The 26429-nt window shown below is 30.3% G+C and overlaps 1 protein-coding gene across 1 annotated transcript in view; it reads left to right on the top strand.

The window, feature by feature from the left end:
- The window catches only part of LOC122271888 (uncharacterized), a 60868-nt gene that overhangs the window by 2418 nt on the left and 32021 nt on the right, over positions 1-26429 (top strand). The window contains exons 2-4 of the mRNA XM_071181290.2: positions 10877-11018; positions 14893-15035; positions 23756-23880. Of these exons, the coding sequence (XP_071037391.2) occupies positions 10877-11018; positions 14893-15035; positions 23756-23880 (410 nt within the window). The remainder of the gene's footprint in view (positions 1-10876; positions 11019-14892; positions 15036-23755; positions 23881-26429) is intronic.

Here is a 26429-nt window from a genome sequence, read left to right as displayed (position 1 = left end):
AATGATCACGCAAATAACAAAAGATTTCTTAGTTTAAAAATAAAAAAATAAATAAAAGTGAAATTTATCAATATATTTACCTAACAGCATAGGAACAAAATGTAAAAAATAAGTTCGTTAAAAAATTATTTGTATGCTTAAAACAAAGAGCTAAATAAATTTAAAAAAAAAAAATGCTTCTTAAACACTATTTTTATTATTATTTCATATAAATAATTAAATTAAATTAAATAATGAACGAACGAAAAACAAAGTAAGGCAAAGTTTCTTAATTAAATTCTTAAAAATAAAAACAAAAGAATTGTGATATTCGGTAATATATTTAGCTAATTAACTAATAATATAAAACGAAAATTAAAAAAAAATAATGATTTTACTCTCTAATAAAACGAAGTAGTAATTGATAAAAAATAAAAAAAAAGCAATGAATAAAATTCGCAAGCTTTTCAAATTCTTTTGAACAAATAAAGTTTATTGACTTATGTCCAAAAAATAAGTTTTGTTTTAACTTTATTTCTAAAAATAAAAACAACTCAAGATTTATAAATTTAAAATCAGTAATAGAAGCCCATTAAATTATTAGAAGTTTTATCCGAAAGGGTTTAATAAATTAAAAGAAAGTAAAAAAATAACCTAACAAATTTATTTACTTTGTAATTTAATTCCTTATGGGTGCCTTAAATTAGATTTCCGATAATTTTCACACTTAAAAATATAAAAAAAGTTTTGTCAGAAAATAAATAAAAAACTTACCTAATTAATGAAGAAACTTTTCTTTATAAATTCTTTTCAATAATAGATTGCGTTCAGAACAAGGTTACGACGGCGATCACGAAGTTAATCCCATTGAAAATAATCTACAAGAAACGATTTCAAATCGCGAAGGTGCGAAAACGAACATGTAATATAACGATATAAGGTCTCAAAAGTGATTCTGATTCTACCGCATCAGTCAAGGCCGTCTCAACATAACGAAACAATATCGTCTTCCACAGCGCGAGTTGGCATCGGAACGTAAGAGAAAGTCCTTGCGTGTATCGCTATATCGCTATATCGTTATATCGTCTTCTTCACTCGACGGCTTAAATCAGATTTCTGATGCATCGCTTGGAATGAAAGTTGCTGTATCGGTTTGCTGATATAGGCGTTAAATCGATATGTCGCGATATACCGATTTATAGCCCAGTCCTATTTTCAACAATCAAAAAGTTACTACAGCGTTGCTTTATATCATAGAGTTATAAATAAGAAGGAGTGGGCATTCCTTCCCTTCCCTGTTGGCGCGAGTGAAGTAACTGTCAAAGAGCGACGGCCATGTTGGTATAACCAGAAACTTCGCGGAGCCGCTCACGTTTCAAAAGGAAGAGTTAGGTTGTTTTTGAACTTTTCTCTTATGATTGGAAAATTTCGAAAACGAGATTGAAATAGTTTTGTTATTAATACATAACACCTTTTTTCATTCAATTTTTCAACATTAGTTTCTTTTCTTCTTCCCAAAAAATAATGTTTTAAGATAGCTCCATTTTACAACTGAATTAAAAAAAGAACTTTACTGCAGTTTTCAGGAACTTAGGTTCCTTTATATTTTATCTAGGCATTAAAAATAATATATTATTGTTATTTAAGGAGGCAGCTTTCCAAATAAAAATTTATTTAAAGAATATCACATTAAAATCACACTATTTTGAGTACAAACAAAATAATTTGAAACGGAATTTTGCTTTAAAAGTTAGAATATTTAAAGGGAAAAATATTGGTTTGTGCTAAAAGAATAGCAATAATCAACATTAAGCCATTTGAGTAAACACTTGAGAAATAAAACTAGTCCATAACCTACTGTTTATTACTAAGCAGAGAAGTCTAATTTCTTTTTCTTCTGCAAAGCACTTCATATGAAGCGTACAAAACTGTAATTTATGAATAACAACGTCTGTGTATTTATTTTTAAAGGTAAATACCCAGAGTATTTAATATATAGGAATATTTATTTTCCAATTGAGGTTTAAACTCCACTCATGAAATGCTCCATCTCATTCACAAAATACATGAAGTGGTGAGCAAATAAATGCTCTATAATAAATGCCCAGGCAATATTATCTATAATGAATGCTCTATAATAAATTAAAGCTTTGACACAGCAATTGAGACGTTAGTAGAGGAAGGTGGAGGCTCAGATGAAACAAATTTTAAGGCTTTTAAGGAACTTTAAAAGATAAAATGAATACTAAAGCCTCTTTAAGGCACATAGAAATCCAGCAAAGTACAAGATTTAAATGTCAACACTTTGAAAGTACAATGAGTAAATATATAATTACTTGCTGATTTTAGCAGGGTTTGAAAAAACCCGACCCGGGAAAATTGGGTTTTTTCATTTAGTGCTCATAAACTTTAAGTTTTACTGTGTAAATATTATTATTTATTAAAAAGTGTCGTATAAGCTTAAAAAGATAAATAAATCCAAAAAGTTATTTAAATTTTGTTATATGTGTTTTATATTAAATTTAAATAACGCATTATCACTAATATATGTTTGAATCTTTTTTACTGTTAAGTACATATTATTAATGTGTCACAATTTTTAACTCAAGCATTGTAAAATATAAATGCAGTAGTATAAAAGGAACAAGTTTATTAATCTTTTTGTTTTCACACATTTATTTACTATATTTATCAAACATGCACACATATATATATATTATAAAATTATAATCTGTAAATATTTATAATCAGTAAAAACTAAAATTTCATCTGACATTTGACTTTAATAAAAAACTGAAATAAATATTTAATGGTCTCCCATGTTTTTATAATAAGATTAATAGAAAGTGAAATTAAAATTACATATAATTATAAAGAGTATCAGGTACTTCTCCTATTTTTTTCAAATAATTAACCCTAAGAAAATGATTTCATTTTTAGATAAATAATTTTAAAAAGTTCTCTTAAAAAAGTTTTAGCTTACTTTTTTAAATTCAGAAAATAAAACTGTTTAAATTTGTTACTGTATCACTTAGTAAAAAAAAAATTGTTTCTTTTCAATTTTTTTAAACATATGAATTAATAATTATAACCTGTTTATTAATATACAAGTATAAAGCATGCAACTATATTTGAAAAATTGATATTTTCAGACTGTATTATTTAAATTTCTATTTGATTTAATATCATTAGAATATTATCTTTTGAAAAAACCCACTTAAAGTTTTCAATAGTACTACAAAATTATAAGATTCGAGTTTCTTTTACTTTACAAAAAAAACTTAATCTGACAAATTTATGCTGCATAATAAATTATATATAAGTAAATGTGCAACACTAACTTTTAATAAAAACATTATTATTAATTTATTTCATTTTACTTTTTAAAAAACCCACTTATCGTTCCAAGTGGGTTTTTTTAAGGTGTGCCCACTTGGCGAACCCTGCTTTTTAGGAAAGAGAGTTATGTTAAAGGAATTATATTAAAAAAAACAACCAAAAGATTTAATTACTTTTAATAAATACAATAATTTAAATTATATAAAATTATTAAAAGAAACACACAATCTCTTCTAGAACATTTTAGAACTCAGTTTGAAGAATGTTTAAACACATACAGCTCTAGTTCAACGAAATTCGATGTGTTTTGGTTGTACCAATATGGCGCCGCAGTTGCGGTTAAGGCTTCACGAGTGTACGGGCATGCCGTCTCCTCTTATTTATTACTCTATGCTTTATATAGGCTCAAAAAAATTTGCGAAAATTGAGAATTATGCATCGACTTACATAATTTTCAAGTAAGTAGAAAAATCTTGCCTATTTTGCAATTTTTAAAAATATCTAATAGCTTCTGAAATATTTAAGTCATTTAATCGTTCTAAAGCCCAGATAATTTTTTACGGTAAAATGATTGATGTATTTTAAAATAATAACTTTGCATCAAATGCAAGGCACTTAAACTGTGGCATTTTCTTTATTTTCTTTGGCAAAACAACTTCAAAAAACACTTCAGAGTGAAAAGAAAACTGTTGAAGAACTGTAACCTCATTAATTTGAAAGAGTTTTCTTCTACATCCACCTGCAATTACAATATTGAATGTTGAGTTTGAATTTAAGATGTCTATACGCAGAAAATGCATGCGTTCTTTTCTGCCAATCCTCTCCTAATGTGCTTCGTAACTGTGTGACTCTCTGTGTATGTCACGTATCCATAAATGAGTCAATCTCTGATCCACTGATATCTAAATTCACATATATCTTGGGAGAGCATGTTTTTTAAACAATTTTTTATCTATCTCTTATAAGTAGCAGCTGAATAAAAGTCGATTCAGGAGTGCTCTAGGGTCCCGCAGTGAACTGATCGTTAAGACACGGTTCCCAGCAGATCACCGAAGTCAAGCATCACTGGCTACGGTAAGTGTGCGGGTGGGTAACCACTTGGATCAGCCTGTGTAGGGACCGAGGGTGTGCGGCATTGGTCCTCGTTAAACAGTTCTACCGTAAAGTGCTCGACTTCGCGTGCAGGTCGTCGGGCTACCGAAGCGGGGGTGCCATCCCCTCTGCAGAGGATCAAAATTGTGATGGCATGTCTTCGGATCATCCTCAGGGATGTTTCAAAGACCGTCGCCAATAGCCCATTGTGCAGCTCTAGTGCGACGGAAATGAACAACAACAACAACTAAGGAGTGCTCCAGGTAACGCAAAAAAATGATTGTAGAAAAACGGTTCCCAGTAGAGCACTGAAGTCCAGCACCACTGGCTACGGTCAGTAAGCGAGTGGGTGACCACTTTGATCAGCTTGCATAGGGTTAAAGGTTGCATGGTATCGGTCCTCGTTAAGCTGTTCTACCCTGAAGTGCTCGACTTTGTGCGCGCATGTCGTCTGGCTACCAAAGCAGGGATCAAAATTGCGATGGCATGTTTTCGGATCATCCTCAAGGATGTTTCCCAGACCGTCACCAATATCCCATTGTGCAGCTGTTGTGAGACGTAAATAAAGTAACTACCTACATTATTGATCCAGGCTTTTTATTTCTTTCAATTTCAGCTGATGTTCGGTGTTGTCTTCTTTTGTAGCACTAATTTCACAAAGTGGCGTAAGTGAATAAAAGCTATATTTTCTAAGTAAAAATTAAAGCAGTTTTTGAAAAGGAGCCTAAGCCATAACCGAAAAACCGAGATCGTAAATTAGAAGAAAGCATATGGTTTGCTGATTTCTATATTAAATGATCAATGTTGGGTCTCGTTTGTGAATGACAAGACAACGGCAGCTGTATGGAATAAACTCTACTCAATTTATGAGGCTAAGGTCTGTCAAATACTCACTCCAACGGACGATCCCAACTACAATGAAGAGGAACCGAAATGTTTCCATGAGACAAAACATTGATAATGTTAATAAACTTGTAAATGATCTTTGATGAAGTGAACAACTTTGTTCAGATTGTTTATCTATTGATGTCATTGCCACAAGAATAAAATGCTGCTTTTTTAAATTTCGATTTCTCAGGAACTATTTGACAAATTTCGTTCAAATTTTGTATTTTGCAGTTTAAAATTACATTCCTGAAAATGATGTAAACTATTTATTACCCTACAATTCAAACCTTTTTTAGCCTATTATTAAATAAAATAATATATAATCACTAAAAGTGATATTTTGCATGAAATTACCTAATTTTATAAGTGTGTTCGAAATTTCTCAATGCGCTTAAGAAATTTCGAGATATGGCGAAATATACAAAAAATAAAACTAACATTAAGGGAGTCCAAGCTTTGAACCGCTCGTCGAACAAACTATGGAGACCACATTTCCCAGACTGCGGCGGCATTTTGGGGTCAGAAAACTGAATCCGTAAAAGAAAGATATGTTTAGTCAGAGAAAGTACGTTTTTGTATCTAATTTCGTAACTTTATATATCGTCTGCATTTGTTAATTTGCATAATAAAGGTCACTCCCTCAAACCATTGAGATTGAGAACTAGAAAGTGAAGATCCGATCATTAGTTTAAAAGTAATTGGCTTTTCCCAGGTTGGATCCTTTCCTTCACACTGTACGTATATAGGTGTACGTAATATGTACTTTTCAACATGTATTGTATCTATTTGCGTACATAAATATATTGCGTGTGCATAGAATATGCATGGATACAGGCTCATAAATTGTACATACAGCATTGTACATCTATACATATGTGCTTGAAATTTATACATGTGTACTTATAAACAAATTGCAGCTTGTATTGGTATCAGAAAAAGAAATCTAGTTAAAAATTTTAGCAAAGTAGCTAGTCGAAAAGTTGTCAAAACTTTGATTAGATAAATTTTTCTCGTAACGTTCGGAAGCAATTGTAACTTGTACTGTCTCTATGCACATAGCAGCAATTAAAAATTGAACACACTAGTCGGAAAGCTGTTTGAATTGTGATTGACAATAAATTCCATTTTGTTAAAAATTATTATTACAACGGTTGGGAAATTATTGAAATTTCAATTATCAGAAGGCATAGAACTGCAGTCGAAATTTAACAAATTTAAGTAGTGGCGAAAGTTGTGTGGATGTTAATTATTATTTGGCGATAATAGGACGATAAATCTTGCTTGTTACTGTCAGGAAATAGTTGAAACTTACGTTTTTGTCAAGATGAAAGGTGGTGTTGCAATTTTAATTCACGTTTTAGTTTTAAATTAGATGGATAAAAAATTGGTTGGAATTTTAAATGATGATAAATTTCAACTCGCAATAATATGACAATGAATTCTGTTTTTACAGCAATAAGAAAATATTGAAACTTGTAGCAACACCCATCATAAAGCTTTAACTAAAATTGAGTAGTTCTAGCTAATTTAAAAGTGTTGATAGTCACAGTTTGACGAACAGTGACATATCGGCGATATCAACCTATCAACGATAAATATCGTACTTCATTCTGCTAGTAGTACCCAAAAAATGATGAGAACCTATAAAATCATCCAGGACAGAACTCCCTCAGTTGTATTTTAGGTACTCTAGCTAAACTTAAAATGTTCGAAATTTCCATTGACGATTAACTCAATATTTCGTTAAAAGGACGATAAATTCTATTTTTAACGATTAAAAAATGATTGTAACTTGTAATGTTATCCAACATAGAATTGCGATTAAAACTGTAGAGTTCTAGCTAATTTTAAAGTGGCTGTAATTTTGAATAGTGATAAATTCCTTTCGACGATAATATCGTGACAAATTCTTTAAGTAACAGGAAAAAAAAAGATAGGAATTTGTATAGCTATCCCCTTCAGAGCTTTAGTTAGATTTTTAGCACTCAAGTTAGATTTAAAATGTTTGGAAATTCGATAAACGATAAACTAAATTTTGCGATAAAATGGCGACAAATGTTGCTGCATTCATGATGAAACAAATTAAACTTGTATTGTGTCCGAAATGGAGCAATCTTACTAATCGGAGAGAATTTGAAATTTTGATAGTAAGATTTTATTGTTACAAACACAAAAGCAATTGAATAAAAACGTTACAGAAATGCACTGTCGCATTTAGGTACCTTGAGTGCAGCATTGAGTGCACCTTAAATTCGATAAAAATTCCCTAAATTCTACAGTGAAATATCTTTGTTTAGGTTTCAGACGATAATTCAATTTCTGCAATAAAAATTTGTTTAGAGCTGATGTCTCAATATCTCAGCCATTTTTGGGGGGGAAATGAAATAAAAGGTCGAGTTTGACGTAAATGTCACAAACTTATAAGAAATCGTGTTGCCTTTAAGCACACTGACCTTATTATAAATGGGACGCCTTATAATAAATGTGATGCGGTGAAGTATGCTGTCAATTTTTCAGGGGGTGCTATGAAATATTCTGGGAAATTTTTTCCCCAGTTAATAAAAACCACCCTAGTATGCACAGAAACTTTTACTAAATAAATAGCAATCTGTAATAAATGTCAAAAATTTGTCCGAGCTGAGAAGAAAATAGTATTCTAACAAATATTTTGCAATATTTTTTTTTTAAAAAAATGTGTTTTTTCGTCTTTTGTTTTTAATCTTGAATATTCTTGCAAGCTAGTGCATGACTTTTTTCTATTAATATTTTATACTTCATTATTTATTAATTTTTTTACTCTTTCATGCGAATGGCAAAGCGGTATTCCTTACATGTTCATTTTTTTAGCGCTTTAATTACAAACAAAGTTATTTTTTTAATAATTTTTAATCTTGAATGTTCTTGCAAGCTAGTGCATGACTTTTTTCTATTAATATTTTATACTTTATTATTTATCAATTTTTTTACTCTTTCATGCGAATGGGAAAGCGGCATTCCTTACATGTTCATTTATTCTAGCGCTTTAATTACAAGCAAAATTATTTTTTTAGTAACTTTTAATCTTGAATATTCTTGCAAGCTAGTGCATGACTTTTTTCTATTAATATTTTATACTTCATTATTTATTCATTTTTTACTCTTTCATGCGAATGGGAAAGCCGCATTCCTTATATGTTAATTTTTCTAGTGCTTTAATTACGAGCAAAATTATTTTTTTTAATTATTTTTAATTGTTTTTTATCTTGAATTTTCTATTAATATTTTATACTTCATTATTTATTAATTCTTTTAGTCTTTGATGCGAATGGGAAAGCGGTATTTCAAACATGTTCATTTTTTCTAGCGCTTTAATTACAAGCAAAATTATTTTTTTAATTATTTTTTAATTGTTTTTAATCTTGAATATTCTTGCAAGCTTGCATGACTTTTTTCTATTAATATTCTATACTTTATTATTTATGAATTTTTTTACTCTTTGATGCGAATGGGAAAGCGGTATTCCTTACATGTTCATTTTTTCTAGCGCTTTAATTACAAGCAAACTTATTTTTTTAATTATTTTTAATTATTTTTAATCTTGAATATTCTTGCAAGCTAGTGCATGGCTTTTCTCTATTAATATTCTATACTTTATTATTTATGAATTTTTTTACTCTTTGATGCGAATGGGAAAGCGGTATTCCTTACATGTTCATTTTTTCTAGCGCTTTAATTACAAGCAAACTTATTTTTTTAATTATTTTTAATTATTTTTAATCTTGAATATTCTTGCAAGCTAGTGCATGGCTTTTCTCTATTAATATTCGATACTTTATTATTTATGAATTTTTTTACTCTTTGATGCGAATGGGAAAGCGGTATTCCTTACATGTTCATTTTTTCTAGCGCTTTCATTACAAGCAAAATTATTTTTTTAATTATTTTTAATTATTTTTAATCTTGAATATTCTTGCAAGCTAGTGCATGGCTTTTCTCTATTAATATTCTATACTTTATTATTTATGAATTTTTTTACTCTTTGATGCGAATGGGAAAGCGGTATTCCTTACATGTTCATTTTTTCTAGCGCTTTAATTACACGCAAACTTATTTTTTTAATTATTTTTAATTATTTTTAATCTTGAATATTCTTGCAAGCTAGTGCATGGCTTTTCTCTATTAATATTCTATACTTTATTATTTATGAATTTTTTTACTCTTTGATGCGAATGGGAAAGCGGTATTCCTTACATGTTCATTTTTTCTAGCGCTTTAATTACAAGCAAACTTATTTTTTTAATTATTTTTAATTATTTTTAATCTTGAATATTCTTGCAAGCTAGTGCATGGCTTTTCTCTATTAATATTCTATACTTTATTATTTATGAATTTTTTTACTCTTTGATGCGAATGGGAAAGCGGTATTCCTTACATGTTCATTTTTTCTAGCGCTTTCATTACAAGCAAAATTATTTTTTTAAATTACTTTTAATTGTTTTTAATCTTGAATATTCTTGCAAGCTAGTGCATGAATAGTTTTGCTAGAATGAGCTTTTTTCTATTAATATTTTATACTTCATTATTTATTAATTTTTTAACTCTTTAATGCGAATGGGAAACCGGTATTCCTTATATGTTCATTTTTTCTAGCGCTTTAATTACAAGCAAAATTATTTTTTTAATTACAATAAGCAGTCAAATAATTTTCGAAAAAAGTCTGTTTGGTTATCGGAATCATATTTGTACCTAAATATAAAATCCAAAAAAAATTTCGAAAAAAAGATTGTTTCATTCATATTAAAAAATTTATCAATAAATAGTTTTGTAAATTAAAAAAGTTTCAATCATAAATAACTGTTATTCTCAGATCTATATAACTGCAAATTAATACAAAAAAATTAAAAAATATATATTTAATTAAAATTTTGCTTCAAAAGTATGAGATCATCAATTCTTTATTAATTTTCATGCAATTAAAAGTCATTATTTGATATTTTATGCTGACCCGCATTCCTGTATTCATTGTACTCTGAAAAAAACAGCAAATTAAGAACGCGTCCTCTTGTTGGTTTATAACAGTGGTTACCAACTGATTGCCCGCGGGCCACACCCGCCCAGCGAAGCCTTTTTTTGTGGCCCACGAACTAAAATATATTAGTTGTCATTTTTTTGCTAACAATTTTCATAAAAAATCTATATGGCTTTAAAGTACTTTTCTTCGTTAAAAAAAAACCGAATTTCTTCGTTTCTGTGAAATTTAACATACCAACGGAGCAAAAAATTTATTTCTCAGGTTGAAATCTACTTCTTATTTCAATTTGTAATTCAATACTTTTGCTTTGCACAACTTGATAAAAATCTGACAATAATATTAAATGTTCCTTCAAACATAAAAGAGTTCTATGCTTTGCTGTTTAACTGTCTTAAATAGCTTGAAAGCCTTTGCCCTAACAAATTAAACAAAATTCTGTTTTTCGAAGAAAATATTTGATGAGTTTTATACAGGCGCGATGATTGTTCAGAGAAACCACCTATTATTCCTCACTTTCCTGAGATCAAAAGAAAAAACTATAATAAATTATATTTGTTTGATTTACAGATTTAACTCATCATCCATTTGTGAAGATGCGAGATTTATTGAAAGATGTCATTTATTGCCTGAAGTTCAGGGATACCGGAATTTATGTGAATGTTTTTCTCAAAGATATTGCGAAGACGGTGGACTTTCGGACGATCGTACTGTAAGTACCAAGATTTCCGTTTCAAAAGATGCACGTTATATATATATATATATATATATATATATATATATATATACATATATACAACGAAGAGCCATTACATTATGACCACTCTGCTAATAACATGCAGGGCCACCTTTAGCCCTCAAAATTGCTAGAACCCGCCGTGGAATTGATTCCACAAGGTGCTGATAGGTAGTCTGAGGTATCTGGTACCAATAGCTCACCAACTGGTCCTGCAGTTCCCTCACATTGCGAGGGGGTAGCGTGGCAGCACTAATTTGGTTTTCCAAGTAAGACCACAAATGCTCTATTGGAGGTGAATTGGGAGACCATGACATGACTTGAAAGTCACTGGAATGTTCCTCGAACCAATCCATGACGATTCGACCCTTATGACATGGTGCATTATCCTGTTGGTAAACACCCCCCCCCCCCGCAGGAAACACTGTTGCCATGAATGGATGAACTATGTTCAAGTAGCTTACAGATTGTAATCAAGTAGATTGTTCTATGAGGATTATGGGTCCTAATGTGCCCCATGAAAACATTTTTCCTGGGCGAGAAACCATGAAAACCTGGGCGAGCCCATTGTTATAGATGGAGGGTGGTCATAATGTAATGGCTTTTTGGTATATCTATCTATCTATATATATATATATATATATATATATATATATATATATATATATATATATATATATATATATATATATATATATATATATATATATATATATATATATATATATATATATATATATATATATAATTCTGCAATAATTTGTTCAAATATTCATGTTTATTTTGAAAAGATTTTATTCAGCATTTAAAAATTAAATGGTTTGCTATAGATTTTTCTCCGATCACAACTTTCTCTAAATTTTAAGATAAAAATCGAGGCGGAGCAGGATTGAAATTTTCACCCTTTAAAACTTTTCATTTATGGTATAGAATCCTCTTAAGAAGCCTCTCGGCCGAATTTAACTGTCGAGTGGAAGGAACGAACAAGAAAGAAACTCCAGGAAGTAGTATATATATTTTGCATAAGCAGTGTTAAACTCACCATGTCATCAAAATTGATTCTGTTTTCTATGAGAAGAACAAAACAATAACAAAACAAAGTAAAATAGAAGAAATTATCATAGAAAAATATCGACTACCACTTCAATTTAAAAAAATAATAAATAAATAAATAAATAAATAAATAAAAAAAAGCATGTCTAGATTTTAAACCAACGCAATAAAAACGTCATCCAGATTTCTGAAAAAAAATATCGACAGTAGCGCTCAAATCGGTTTTACATGTAAAAAAACATGTAAAATTAGGCTCAACTAAGCTACGATACGAGAATCGGTTTAAAGTTTCAGAATAATTCAACTGAAAATTTTTTGTTGTTTTAAATTTCAATAAATTAATTTTTCTATTTTTGAATAAAATTAGTTAAATACTTTCTGTCGTTTCTCAATTTGGCGATAAAGAAAAGTGATTAACTTGTCATTGAAGTTAAGCGAAACATCCTCTAAACAGGTTTGAAATCATTTTCAAGAGGTTCTCAGCAGAGATTCTTAGAGGAGAGACTTACTCTCAAAAAATCGCAATCTCAAAAAACGCAATCTCAAAAAATTAAAATTTTTTCTTAGTTGTCAAATGCTGAATTTAATACAGGAAATAAGTACTGAAGTAAATATCTTTAACACGCTGAAGCTGCTAAAATTCTTAAAATAAACCAGACAGCAGCTGATTTTATCCGAAAAAATTGGCAAAATTTTTTTTTCTTTTTATTTACTCCCCGGAAAAATCCAATTTTTATAAACGAAATTTTTTAATTTAAGAAAGAAAAATGATTGATGGCATTTTTTAAAATTAAAGAAAATTTCCTACCAATAATAACTCCAATGTATCTTAATAAATCAAAGAATTATCAATTATGGTTGATAGAGAGACAGTGAGGCATTTTGTCAAGTTTAGTATTCTAGAATTGACGACGGGTATTGACATTGACAGTCATCAAAGTAATATAGTTTTTTTTTTGAATTGCGTAGTTTTGGATTTTATTGGAATAATAACTTTTCGAGTCAGAATGTTGACTTTTAGAGCAATATGTCAACTTTATATCAAGTAGCACCCACGGATTACTTGTTACCAGATTAATAACGATTCTCTCTTTTTTTGATAACCAAGATACAGATAAGCCTTTTTCACTTTTTACTTTTCGGTGACTCCTCGGTTGGTATGTCAGATTCCCTACAGAGTTCCAATTAGCCTGTAGAAAATATCCTTGCTGATGCCGAAAATAATAGCTCAACTTGGTTTTGGTTTATCATTGAAGCTAAAGAAAAATCTTGCACTATTCCCCAGACCTCTCCAGTACTGCTCAAAGTAGATTTAATAGCTTCTGTACCGACCAAAACAATAACAAGCATATACGCTTTCAAAAAATGGAGCCTTATTAACCCATTGTCAGCATAGTACATTTTAGCAATCAAGGACATATTGGATGTTCCAGTATCAGCAAAGGGCCTCCTGGAACTAATTTCATTCAAATTTATTTTATTTTATTTTTTATAGCCGTCGTTGAACAGCCGACACAATTTTATGGGTTTACGACTACTAATGTTCAACTCCGTAGTCTTGTAATTTTGAACCCAATCAAGAAAACAAGGAACACATAGATCTCGTATTGGGAGAAATTTGCCTCCGTGGAGGACTTTTTGAGGGAACTAACCCGCATTTGCGTTACATGGAGAAAAAGATCACGAGAACCTCCCGCGGTCGACCTAACAGCAAGAGGACTCTAACTCATGATCCGTGTACCACTGAGGATATTTCACGTCAGCACTGCGGTGCGGAGCAAGCCGGATGCGGAATTCGTATCGAATGGGATTCGAACCCGGTTCGCCTCATTGGAAAGCTAACGCTCTATCCCACGAGTCATCATAGCTCAGGGGATAGAGAATCAAACCAAATTTATTCTCAGAAATGTTCCTACCGAAACAGCAGTACTAGACGTTAGCAACGAATTCAACCTTGAAAATAGAGTTCATGCTATGGAAATCAGCCGGTTTTTAAATTGGGAAAAACCTACCTCTGCAATCTTATTTAACATCCTTAGAACAGTCATCCCGGTGAAAATTCTCTTTTGGAACCAATATTATGAATAAAGACTTTTCAGGACGGAATACCTGCATGCAATAATTGTTGGGGTTTTGGGAAACTCGACAAACACTGTAAACAATCATCTAGGTGCGGAAGCAGTGGAAGCCTTCTCTCTGAACATCTGGGCACATGCATTAGTGACCCATGTTGCGGAAATTGCAATGACTCCCATACCCCTAATCATCGAGATTATCCAGCACATTATGCAAAACTAATCGAAATAAAGACCACCCACCCTGTTCCTCTGCGTGAAGCTAGAAGAATTGCGTTTTTTAAAAAACCCTCACATACTGATATCATGAAATCCGAATCAGGAGAATATATCACTCGTACTGAATTAAAATCGGGCATTTACAGGTTCCATACAACATTTAGTTGAGAGCACCTGCATGAAACAAGTATTGTTGCTGGTGGTCCAAATTGAGAAATTTAACAAGGACAATAAAACATGTTCCTTTACCAGCAATTACAGGCGTCAGCACCTTTCCTCTGGTGTATACTTTTAAAATATTTCTTGGCACTCCTAATTCCATGATATATATTTCCATGAGTGTTACAAATACATCTTTCTGAAACATAGCCAGTTTGAAAACTGGTTAGTTCGTCAGCCAGTTTGAAAACTGGCTGACGAACTACTTAAAGATATTTACCTGAAATATTTTCAACATTACCAATTATTTAGTGTCCTAATTCTTTCTTTTCTTTCTTTTTAAGTATTCTTCAAAGTCAGTATATGAAGAGCTGTATTCCATGGGTTTTGAAAATTACACCCCGTTTCTCCAAGAAAAAAGCCAATTTCTTCACTTCTGTGGTTTAGGCTTAACATTTACAAATTTTCTTGATAAAGAAAGATGTTGGTACATAAATTTTTGATTTTTATATCCAAAATCCTGAAATCATTTTTTAAATATTAGACTGCAGTGGGGCCCTATTACCAACTCACCGAAATTTATTCCTCTTGGAAACGATTCTGCTTGGAAACTAACTTTCATCAGATTGCCAATTTCGTAAAAACCACTTTGCCGTAACATGAGCATACCGGAATCCGAAATCGAAATCGTCATTTCGTGTGATTCCGGTGAAATTGAAGTTTGTAGGCGGGACTAACTTTGACCAATAAGAAAATTACTATAATTCTAATTTATTAATATGGCAACGATATGTTTGTTTTCTCTTCTTCCATGTTAGCTAAGATCGCATTAACTTAGAACTGAAAGCTTAAAAATTCATACATTTTCAACAATTTTGTGTGTTCTAAGCCAAGCTTGTGTTTATTTGAAGTATAGAGAGTAGTGTGGAGTAAAATTACAAAGTATTATTTTCAAATGACTTCACATACAAAAATTAATATCCGCCAGCAAACAATGATTGTGGAATACCTAGAAAACAATCTAGATTTAAATAAAGGAACCCTTACCGGCAGTAAAAAGCTAAATAAAATAATAATAAATATCACTGCAAAATCACATGTTTCAAAATTTTATAAACTTAGGTTATAAGTTGAATAAAAACTAGTTATAACTGATAATTAAGAAATTCTAGAGACTTATTTTCTCGTACAAAAGTTCGACACAAATGTTCTCAGTCATTCTAAATTGACATCAAAATTCGTTGTCGAGATATTGGAAGACCTTAAATCTTTTGAGCCGATAGATCTTTCTCTTAATAGTGTTTCGATCACTCTCTTCAGCAATAGCTAGCTGTATGACGGGAAACAGCGCCATTTTGAACACTAAAAAAACAAACTCTTATCGGAATTTAGATTTCGCTTGCTCTTAAACCTGCCGGAATGGGATTCGTAATTATTTCGCTCCGGAATTTAGTTCCGAGCGGAATCAAGAATTCGTAATACGGCCTAACTGACATTCACGGATTTATGACGTCACGAGAGCTTCAATCGGAATCAGATTCCGTGAAGCTGCGGCTCACTATTGCATCAAACATTAACTGCAAAGATTATCTTTTCTGGAATAAAATACACCTTAATGCCTGTACGGTTATGATTAAAAACATACAAGATTAATAAAAGCCTATACTTTTTTTTAATCGAATTTGTGTTTCAAGGTCATGCAATTCCCTTACTCTTCATACTTATCCCCTCTGTTTTTCACTACAGTTTCTCGAAGTCTTGCATTTTTTCTCATAACATTACGCTTAAGTACGAAGCTAGAATGAAATTGCGCAGGGGAAAAGCATGATTTGGTGAGACAATGGCAACGGAGAGGGTAAAATTGTCAAGAGTGAGACACCCATATAAAGAGTAAAATGTTTCTTTAAAATAATTAAATACACTCAACATGTTTCGCGTGCACAAAACTCGCTTAAAAAACTCAACATGTTAACAACCGTTGAAGATAACAGACGAGGCTGTCTTGAAAACGGTTAGAAATAAAAATAATAGAAAAGAAACCATGGTTTCCCTGAGAATTTTAAATAGAATAGAGTATTTCCAGCAAACTATAGTTAACCATTTCAAGTTTACCACTAGCACAGGTGGCGGTAATGGTGAAATTTCGTAATGAGATTTCCAAATTACTGCTTCTGATTTATTTTTGTGTCTAAACTAGTTGCAGAAAAAATTTTATTATACTAGTTGTACTGCTTGAAATTCAATTTATAAATCTATTTATATTTAATTGAAAACATAAAATCTAAAGATAATACTCAAAACATTGAAATCATTGCGCTTTATTTGTGTCAGGATAGAAGCTATATTCTATGTGATTTATGGCTCTTTAAAATTTCGAATTTTTCAGAAGCTTTTTAGAATTTATAGATTACAGAAAAATCTTATGAATTTCCAACTTATGAGAAAATTTTAATTTCATCGAAACGATTGATGCATGTAGAAATTATTAATAATTAAATCCCAGAAATTAAAGCATGTGTACAATGAATTGTGCACACATCTTCCTTGAAACAGAATTTAAGCACAGGAACACAATGGAAGTTAACAAAGTGCCTTACTGGCACAGTGTTGCTAGGTGCTGATAACCGTTCACCCCCAGATAGCGTTGTGAAATCCCCTAAAAATTTTTAAAAAACCCCAAAATTTTTAACATAATGTATAAGCATTAAAAAATAGTACCGAAGTTAAATAATGTATAGAAAACGTTGCTTTAATACTTTTTAATATTTTATTATCAACAAATCAATCTTTTTTACATTTCAATCGTTACATTATCTTTAATTTCTACTGAAATATTTAAAATATTTTTTGACTTGTACATTTTTTCATAAATATTTTATTATCAACGATATAGTCTTTTTTAATATTTTAATTCTAACATTATGCTTAAAGTTTTGATAAAATATCCAACATATTTTCGTCAATACTTTCTGATTTGTATATGGGTCATTTTCACGAAAACTGTCATTTTTCAGTTCATAAAATCCCGAAAAGTAAAGTGAATGAAAAGCTCTGAAACTTTTTATATTAATAGAAATATGTAATGGCATTATAAAGAAAGTATATATGCTATAAAATATACTTAATATTTAAATTAATTAATTTTTAATTAATTAATTTACAATTAATTAATTAATAATAATTAATAACTAATTAATTAATTTAATAAATAAATCAATGAATTTAATAGATTAATTTATTTTTCAAATTAATTAATAAGTAAATTATTTTCGCTATTTAAAAAGTGAGGGAATGACACTAATAGTGAGGGAATGATATTTTATTTTAATACATGCTTTTATCTAAGTTACATCAACCTAAAGTTTGAAAATGATAACATACTAAGTATATCTAATATTTATTATAATTTACTCTTATATATTTAATAGTTTTTACAGGTTTGGGAAATAAAATTGACTGGCATAATTGAAACAAAAAAAAATTTGATAATATACTCATCTTGAATCATTCCCTCACTTCAGCGTCATTCCCTCACTTTATACACTAGTAAGGGAATGACGAATTCAATAAAATTTAAAAATAACAGTTAGACCTAATTAATTTCTGAAGTCAATCACATACAATTATATTCATACAAGAAAGCAACATATAATTATCCACTTTCTCGATAAAGTTGTATTGCATTTTACTCTAAAAAATGAAATGAGGGAATGACAAATGTAAAAAATTTTACCTGATTTGATTCATTCAGATTTATTCCACAGCAAGGCTTCTTTAAGTTGAAGATGGAAACATATTGCAATTTTGTTCTATGATGCCAGTTGTTAACTTCTGAAGTTTTTATTAAAATATTTTTATTCTAAGAAGATTGCAGGTGATAAGAACATTGTTGTGAGGGAATGACGCGAAACACTGGGGACAAAGTTTAAAATAGTGCTGTGTTAATATTTTTATCAGAAATTAAATTTAAAATTGATTTTCAGAATTCTATATTTCAGTATTCTGAAATAAAAAACACGAATTTGTAACAAAAAAATTTTTATTTCAGAAACAATTTTATTCTTTTTTTAAATCAGCAGTGGGGACAAGTGAGGTAATGACATATTGGTATATTTTAATTACCTAAAATAAGACCAATAGTAACCGACCTACCCCCGAAGGAGTTTGCGGATAAGAGTTTCACCCGTTTGCACGTGACTAAACACTACCAAACTACAGAAAAGTAAAAGTACTAAATTAAAAAGATTAAAACACATAGGAAAAATCCCAAAATCGAAAAGTAAAATAAAAATAAAACAGAATAAAGATTAAAAGTGCTTAAAACATCAAAGTGGATAAAATCAACCGACAATAAAAGTGTCAAAAATACAGGTAAAAACATATAAAAGTAAGGTCAAGTAAAACATCAAATGGTAAAATATGAAAAATCACATTAAAAATAAAAAGACCAAAATAAGCCCAATAGAATAAATAAAATAGTCGACTAAAAGTTCAAGTGTCTCCCTTTCAAGGCTAAGTGCCTCTAAGATTAAAATGTTCTAAGGTAAACCAAAGTTTCACTGAGGTGATAACACTCAAAGATGACACCAGGTAAGACAGAGGGTGCTGAAATTGATCAAGAGCAAGATTTCATTTTGAATGTCCTATGTATAAGGAAGATGCCAGTTTAAGGGGAGAATAAAGTCATGGAAACGGCAAGTGCCGGAGTAAAATACTAAAAGCAGAAAATTACCTAATAATTTCCTAAAATAAATAAAAAATAAAAATTGATAATTTTATTTTTATTCTTTTGTTAGCTTGCATTCTGAAGGACACTTTCCTTCCGTAAACTCCCTGAATTTTTTTTTTCGTAAGCTGTAAAACAAACATAAAATATACTGGGGACATGAAAATGACTGTTTTGTGAGAATGACTCATATGTTTTTGCTGTTAAACATTTTTAACATAGAAGAAATATATACAAAACCCTTTACCCTTAAACCTTTAAATTGCTTTTCGTGTTCCCAATCTTTCTTGTACTTTTGCACGTACTTCTTTTTTTCTTTATCCTTTGGCATTATTTTTAAACCGATATATTAAAAATTTTAAATAATTTGAATTAAAATTCTCCAAACGTGCTGGTTGATCGAGCTAAGTAATAACCAACAAAGGGGTAAAGGTCTAAAATTAAATCTTAATCTTTTTGTTTGGTTTAACATATTGATTTTCATATTACTATATCACACATTCAGTTATAGATTTTGATATCAGAAGGAAACCAAAATGAAATTAGTAAAATTCACAAATAACACTAAAACAAACCCCTAAAAACCAATTCCCCTAAAAAACCACTGAGGATAAAAAATCCCCCTAAATTTAGGGGGATAACCCCTAATCTGGCAACACTGCTTACTGGTTTTTGAATTATGTTACTCAGTTCTCATTTAACACCGAAGATTACGGATCATTAATTGAAACAGTTATCTTCTAATGGGCTAGAAAAATACCAGCAAAAATAATAAACCAGAATTGCAAATGATCTTGTCGCATTGTTAGAAACTTTGCAATAAATTTTATTTCTGAAATGACAAATGAATTTTTTTATTAGGCAATTCAGTTGCTACTCTTATTTCAGAACCTGTGAGAAATTTGCCTACATAAATCATTTTATTTTATTGCAAAATAATATATAATAGTATTGCAACATGCTTCTTTTTAAAGTTAATGAATAAGTGACAGTAAGACTTTTAAATAAAATATTAAATGTGAAAAAAATATGTACAGTGTGGTAAAGAATAAATGGACCACCCTGAATAACTTTTGATCTAATGATCAGATCTTCACGTTCTGAGCTCACACATTAGTGCAGATAATATTTAAAGTTACAAAATCAGGCACAAACTCGTATTTTCTATGAATAAACAGTCCTTTTTTTATGGCGGGTTCGGATATTTGTTTTATAAAATATAAAGAGTAGCAGCAATCAGGGAAATATGGTTCTCCTAGTAAAGTTAGGCGATGATTCAAAGTTTGTATCTTAATGCTAATTTTACTTTTGCATATTTCCCCATATCTCGATAAATTTTTAAACTAACTGAAAAGTTATTCACACAATTATAAATTTCCCGTATACAGAGAAAATTCCATGCGCAAATGAAGTTTAGTAAATATTTATTATTTTTTATTTTATTTAATAATAGGGTAAAGCAACCAGTGAAGAAACACACCCCAATAAAGGAACATTTCATAAATATTTTTTTTTAAATTAAGAGTTTAAACGTTTTCACTTAGATTGATTGGAAATAGTTTGATTGGAAACCTAACAATAGGAAGTCATCTAACAATGCATTTGGTTGCCAGGTCATATGGTCTTTTCTGGAAAACTTTTTGAATTTTGTAGTATCTGTTCAGCACCTTGTTTCTATGACAAAATTATAAGGTCAGTGTTTGTATTTATACGTTTTAAGTACAATTAATTGCATATAATAGTTCTATTTTTCTCACTGTGAAAAAAGAATTCAAAATATGGTTATTGAAGTTACGTTTTTATTTATTTTAAGAATCATAGCATAAGCGAGTACTGAGATTAGGAGGTGTTTATTAACTGGATTACCAAACAATGAAAAGCCAATGAATAAACAAGTGTTTCATTACTGGGATTTTTCCAAGTTAATAAAAATAAAAGAAAAATAATAATTTTCTTGTACCTTTAGTAGTATAATACATCAAAATTATGCTAAAAATACAAAAAACAACTTTTCACCATTAAGGGAACAGACAAATTCCTTCACTGGGAATAAAATTTCCTAGAGAATGAACAGTAGGTGGGAATATGATTTTACATGACTCAAAGATAATTAGTAGTTCTGCGATATAGAGGACACATGAAATTCTGTTAAATGTTGTATGAATAATTCCAAAAATAATTTCATTTCCAAATGCTAATTTAATTGTTAAATTTATGGAAAGAATTATAAGCATAATTTATTTATAATTTATCTTTATAAATGTAGCAGTTAGTTCCATTATACGTTAGACAGCTTAACAAACTTTGTTTACTAATCGAAAACTAAATAAATATAATAATAAAAACTTGAATAAAACATTTCTTTGCTGACTTCTGTGCCAATAATTAACTAAATTATTATCCTAATGCGATCTTTATCGTCATGTAGGAAACGGGTAGGGAACATCCATTTAAAGGCAGCCATTCAAGTGAAAAATGGGTGAAGCTTTTTTAAATCGACATCCACTGATAACTCAGTGCAATGCGAGGATAAGTTCAAAAGGTAAAACTTCCATTTTTGAGAGTGGTATTCGAGAGTGGTTTAAAGAATTTTAGAGGAATCTTAAGGAGGGAGCCTTGGCATCTTTTTAGAATAAGATCGCATCTAGAATGCGAACGAAACAGGAGTTGAATACTGCTCTTAAAAGGGAAACATTTTTGACCCTAAAAATTATAAGGATTTATATTCTATAGTTCCTAGGAATGAAAAAGAAAGAACAACAGTTTTGATCTACATTTCAGCTAGAGGAAAAAAAGTACCTCCATCGGTAAATTTTCCTTATTGAAGAATTCTTCCAGGTATTACAGAATCAGTTCCTGCTGTCTATTTCATTGAAAAAAGTGACAGCACATTTTACGAATACATTGAAAATGCTTCTTTCCACCCATAACTAATCGAAAATTCTATCTAATTCCTTATTTTGTTACTTCTGGATAGGCATAAATCTCGTATCAATTTGAAACTGATCAAGTTTTGTTTATCAAAACAACTTCTCTGGTTTAGCTTTCTACCTAATTCTATTAGTGTGTTCCAGTCTTGTGATGTAAGCATATTTCGAACTTTGAAATCTTAATTTAAACTTCCATTAGATCTTGAAAATAAGGGAGTCGTGAAACAATATGTAGTGATAATTTTACACCCATTTTTAATAGGCTTTTGAGGAATCAATTGACGAAGTTAAAATGCTTTTATAAAATGTGGTATTTTTCCATTTTATGTTGAAAACGTTGACTTTAACAAATGCGTGCAAGACAGACACAAAAAGTCATTGAACAAGAAAGCTTATCAACATAACACATACTTTGATAAACGAGAACTTCGAGTAACAATGAGTAACGATGCACTATTTTTTCAGAATACTACTTATTATTTGAACCACCAAAAGCTTAAAATAATATTATGTAAGTTCTCTAAAAAAATTTTTTATACATAAGTTGCATTTAACAACTAATATGCTGGCATTGACATTTAGCTAAAATTACAAGGTTTTAAATTTTTGTGATTTTTTTAAAGGTAAGCTAAGCTTAAGTGTTCCTTCACTGGTTAGTTTACCTTAGTCGAAAAAATTTTGAATTGCAAGGTAAAAGAATTTTTACATCATTTTAAAGAAAGTTATTTTAAGACGTAAAATGTAAAATATGAGTAAAATTTGTCGTAAAATTTCTGAGAAATCAAATATTAAATATTCGATTTCGTGTGAGATTCATTCGATTTCTCATGAGCTATGAGGATTCAAAATTATCATTACTTTCAATTTAAAACTTTTTTGAAAATAAGTAAATTAAGTAATAAAAAAGCAATAAATAATTTAAATTCTTTTAATGAATTAATCTTTAGATAAATAACTTTTATAAATGAGTGCAAAAAGTTTTGATTCAATTCAAACGTTCTGGTGACATGACAAAATAGTCATATGACTCAGAAATACTCATATTAAAATTAACATTAAGCTGCTCATACTTTTAACCCTCTCTTACTTCAACTTTTCGGATCTAGTTTTTCATATTTTGACAGTCAAAAACCCAAATGCGTCGAGAAAAAGGTGTGTTTATTCAAAGAAAATGTTTTTGTGTCTGATTTCATAGTTTAAAATAGATAATAGGTGGCTTAAAATAGATGATAGGCCCAGTGGTGGCTTGAAGTCCAACAAAATTCAGAGCGATGGGCAGCAGCGTGTCTGGGAAAAAAGGTTTGAAGACCACATTGCCGCAATCATGCCGTTGGTCCTGAAATCATTTAATCTCAACCACCATGATCCTTGGCCCTCAACGGGCTGTTCAGAGAATACTTTTTTTTAAATAAAGTGCTAAAATATTTGTGCTTATTTATTTACGTAGGTTTTATACTTAAGTTACTTTAGTTCTAAACTAGTAAGTAATAGAAATTGAAAACTGAATAAGAAAAATTAAATTTTACAAGCATTAATTATATTGCTTTTTAGGGACTGTTTTACACGTTCAATGTTTAGCCCAAAAACCGAGTCTCCAATTGTCAGTTCCTGTTTTACTTTCAATTCCCTGATTGGAAAGCCTGACAACATCTCAGAAACTGTAGATAATGGAGCTAGTAAGTAATTCAAGAGTTAAGTGTAAAAACATATTAGATGACATCAGTATTCTGGAACTCAGAACACGGTTTCTTATGAATACAACTTTTGAGTAAATAGTTTTTAAAAAGAAAGATATATTTTCTAATCAGCTTCTCTGTTCTAATAATTTCAACTGAATTTCTCAGACACAACAATCAGTCACTCAGCATGTTTTTCAACGACAGATTTTATTTTTTCTTTCAACATTTTAAGTCATGAATAAAGCAGGGAATTGCGCATGACTTTAAGACTTGCGTTGAATACCAATACACACAGAAGAATTGATTCAATGAGATCTTTAAAAAGAAAATGATAAAGCAAAATAAAATTATTGAATTCTATAGATAACGATCTTTGATGGACTCAAAAGTTAGCTTAGTACATTTTGTTCCAATTTCCGGAGGGGAGATGTTTTCAGCAAATATAATATCAGTATTGATGAGGAATGCCATATAACTTACAATTGTCTGCGTTATCACCGAACTGTAGCATCATTTTCATTCGATTAAGAAAAATGTCTTCAGTCATTAGATAAACTTGTCTACAGGGATTTTTTTCTTCAAATCCTTTTTCATGCTTAACAACCCATTTAGCAACTTATCACTGATTATCTCCCTTCACGTTTCCAAATTTTGTCAAACAACAAATTGGAACAATTTTTGCTAGCTGTGCATAATAAAAATCCATGAATGGAACATTATTTTTTCTTATCTATAAAACGCTATCGAGTATGCTGCATATCAAAACTTTGGATATAAATAGATTGTCCTAGAGTGATCCCAACAGATAAAAAAGGCAGGACGAAAACAAATTTCGAAGCAATAAACTTAGATCTTTACAAGACGAAGAAATATTGTTTCCGGACGCATTGAGTTAATTAACTATGGAGTGAATTTAAATTTTTTTTCACTATTTATTATTTTCTAGGTCAGCTGCAATCTGTCTTCATAACTTATATTTAAAATTTCATCACTTCATATTATAATGTATACTTTATATACTTCATTCTTTACATTATAATGCATTACGTATCGTATTATTCTCTTAAAACAAGGAAAGCACTTTTTAATCCTTCCGCTGATCTTGAAGCAGTTGAAATATATTTAGAACAGCATCAGCGTTGTGAATAGCGGTAAGTGGCAATTAGTCCAAATAAACAAACAGCAAAAGTGTAGTCAACACCAGTCAGTGACACTTATTTAAAAAAAAAATTTGGTCAGTGGAAATTAAGCAGGACGCAAAATATTCACTCGCCAGCTCATCATTGGCGACCAAAATTTTAGGGCTGGTGAGTAAACTTATATAGTGTTATTTTTCAAAAGAATTTTTTTTTTCAATTTTTATTTTTTTTCTACTCCAACTGCTATCTTTATAACTTTAAAAATATTTCCTCATGGTTTCAAGGTCTTTAGTCATAATGTATGTCCCGCTTTAGACCAGGGATGGGCAAACTTTTTCGGTCGTGGGCCAAAACTCTAGAAAAAAAAATTGGTGGGCCTAGTAAAAACTTCTTAAGTAAAAATTCTGACTTCCGAAATAAAATAAAGTCAATTAATCATTGAACGCATGGCATTCTACATCAACTTTGCGTTTTTCAGTTGACATTTTGGGGTTGAAAAATTTTACAAATAACTCAAAAAAGCAGTAGTCATTTTATACATTTAATAATTTCACCATTATTTACAATGGCGTTGCATGTGTGCAATATTTCCATACGCAGTAAATAATGTTAGAACTCGCCCCGGCAGAAAAATCCGCTCGTTGGAACTTAAAAATGTGTAGTCTGCCTCATGTGAAGTACAATTCACCTATATTAGATTCCATATGTCAGCTCCTCGAGAAAGACAAACACTAGTTGGAGCTAATCTACGGCTATTCTATAAGGAACATCTGCTTTCAACATTTTACCAATTGAAGCTGTCTGTGCTAACTATTTCCATCAATTTATGTCTTGTCGAACAAAAATAGAGAAAGTAAAAACGTCATCAGTACTTTGTTAAAAAAGAAAGAACAAAAATAGCTTTAAACAAAGTAGACAAGAAAATGGACGTATAATGTATATTGTTTATATTCGCTACGGATCGGCAAGTTAAAATTCTGTCCGCGGACCGGATAAAACCTTCCGGCGGGCCACAGTTGGCCCGCGGGCCGTAGTTTCCCCATCCCTGCTTTAGACGATAGGTATTGAGATAATCATAACGAAAACGTAAGCGTGAATTGTTTCAGTCCAAAATATGTTGCAAGTTGGTGATTAATACGCAAATTTTACTTCTATTTTTTGGTTATTATAAATAATTGATGTCTTAATATTATAAAGATTCGCGATTAAGCCCTTCCGGACCCTGACCAGACGTGCCTTTCTGACTGTAACTTCTGGCCTAAGATCACAAGAACGTTATCTCAAAACTATATTTTTGCATTATATCTCGTATTATTCTCATATAAACAAGGAAACCGCTTCTTTTTGTCCTTCAGCTGGCTTTGAAGCAGTTAAAGTATATTTAGAAAAAGCATCAGCGTTGTGAAT

This window comes from Parasteatoda tepidariorum, chromosome 8 (genome assembly GCF_982258835.1).
Source record: "Parasteatoda tepidariorum strain Cologne lab strain chromosome 8, Ptep-v5.0, whole genome shotgun sequence".
NCBI lineage: Eukaryota > Metazoa > Arthropoda > Arachnida > Araneae > Theridiidae > Parasteatoda > Parasteatoda tepidariorum.
This window is presented reverse-complemented; position numbering and strand designations above follow the sequence as displayed.